At 35.6% G+C, this 1,079-nt stretch overlaps 1 protein-coding gene across 1 annotated transcript in view; it reads right to left on the bottom strand.

The window, feature by feature from the left end:
- The window catches only part of LOC107101522 (ribonuclease inhibitor-like), a 46,853-nt gene that overhangs the window by 5,011 nt on the left and 40,763 nt on the right, over nucleotides 1-1,079 (bottom strand). The window contains exon 2 of the mRNA XM_015400469.1: nucleotides 1-172. Coding sequence (XP_015255955.1) covers nucleotides 1-172 — 172 coding nt within the window. The remainder of the gene's footprint in view (nucleotides 173-1,079) is intronic.

Consider the following 1,079-nt stretch of genomic DNA (forward strand, 5'->3'; position numbering starts at 1 on the left):
CAATGTCTGTAGTTTGCAGATGGGAGACTGGAGAAAACCACAGAGCTGCTTCACTCCATCATCTTTCAGGTCGTTGTAGCTCAGGTCCAGTTCTGTCAGATGGGAGGGGTTGGACTTCAGAGCTGAGCTTAAAGAAGCACAGCATATTTCGGACAAACTGCAGCCTCCCAATCTGAATAAAGAATAAAGGACCTGTTGAAGCAACTGGAGAGACAGGTTAAAACTAAAATAATGAAAAATAATGAATAAAAATGTAGAAAAATAATTTGACTGAAAGCTAAAGTCCCAGAAAAATGATCAAGTTAAAGTAGTAAACCAAGCAGAACCAGAACATGTTCTAATGATGATTGAAGGTCCAGATCAATGTGTGTTTATTAGTTTATTTGTTAACTTGACAAGTTAAATGACACCAGTCATTCAATAATTATTCTAACGATGAAGTAATGATTTATCCATTGATAACCCACCTCAGCTATTTTTGGGCCTTTATGTTCAAGAAGTGTTTTAATCATTTATCCTTGAAACCAGATTTATTCAACATATATCTGACTATTGATTTATTGTTTAGTGGTTCAATTATTTATTGTTTCTTAGAAGCATTTATAAACACGTCCACTGACTTGATTGCAGCGATGCATTTAATTTTGTCTCTTACTGAGATGACTGGTAGTAAATCGGTCCCTGTATCTTTTGGTCATTGGATTTTCTTTTTTTAGAAACAGGAATTTAAGAGGACAAAAGCAAATGGCGATTAGATTTTTGTTTTAAAATACAAAAAAGAAACTTGAAACTCAAAGCATTTATCTTTTTCATTGTCAAAAAGAGAAAAGTAAAATTTGAAAAATGATTCAAATTAAAATTTTCCATTTCGGGAAACAAAAACAAAAATGCTTTAGAACAGAAATTAAAAAAGGCTCGTTTGTGGTCGTTTATTCATATTCCCGAGACCGGATGTAGTTACTTATTTGTGGCAAAAGCGCCAAAGCAAGAGCTGCCCGGAGGGAAAAAAGTTAGCCTGGTTGCCAGTCCGAACTTAGTCCCGCCCACAAGGTTTGAGGTCGGGGAAGTTCGGTCTGGCT

Source organism: Cyprinodon variegatus, unplaced genomic scaffold, assembly GCF_000732505.1.
Source record: "Cyprinodon variegatus isolate N-32 unplaced genomic scaffold, C_variegatus-1.0 Scaffold1108, whole genome shotgun sequence".
Lineage (NCBI taxonomy): Eukaryota > Metazoa > Chordata > Actinopteri > Cyprinodontiformes > Cyprinodontidae > Cyprinodon > Cyprinodon variegatus.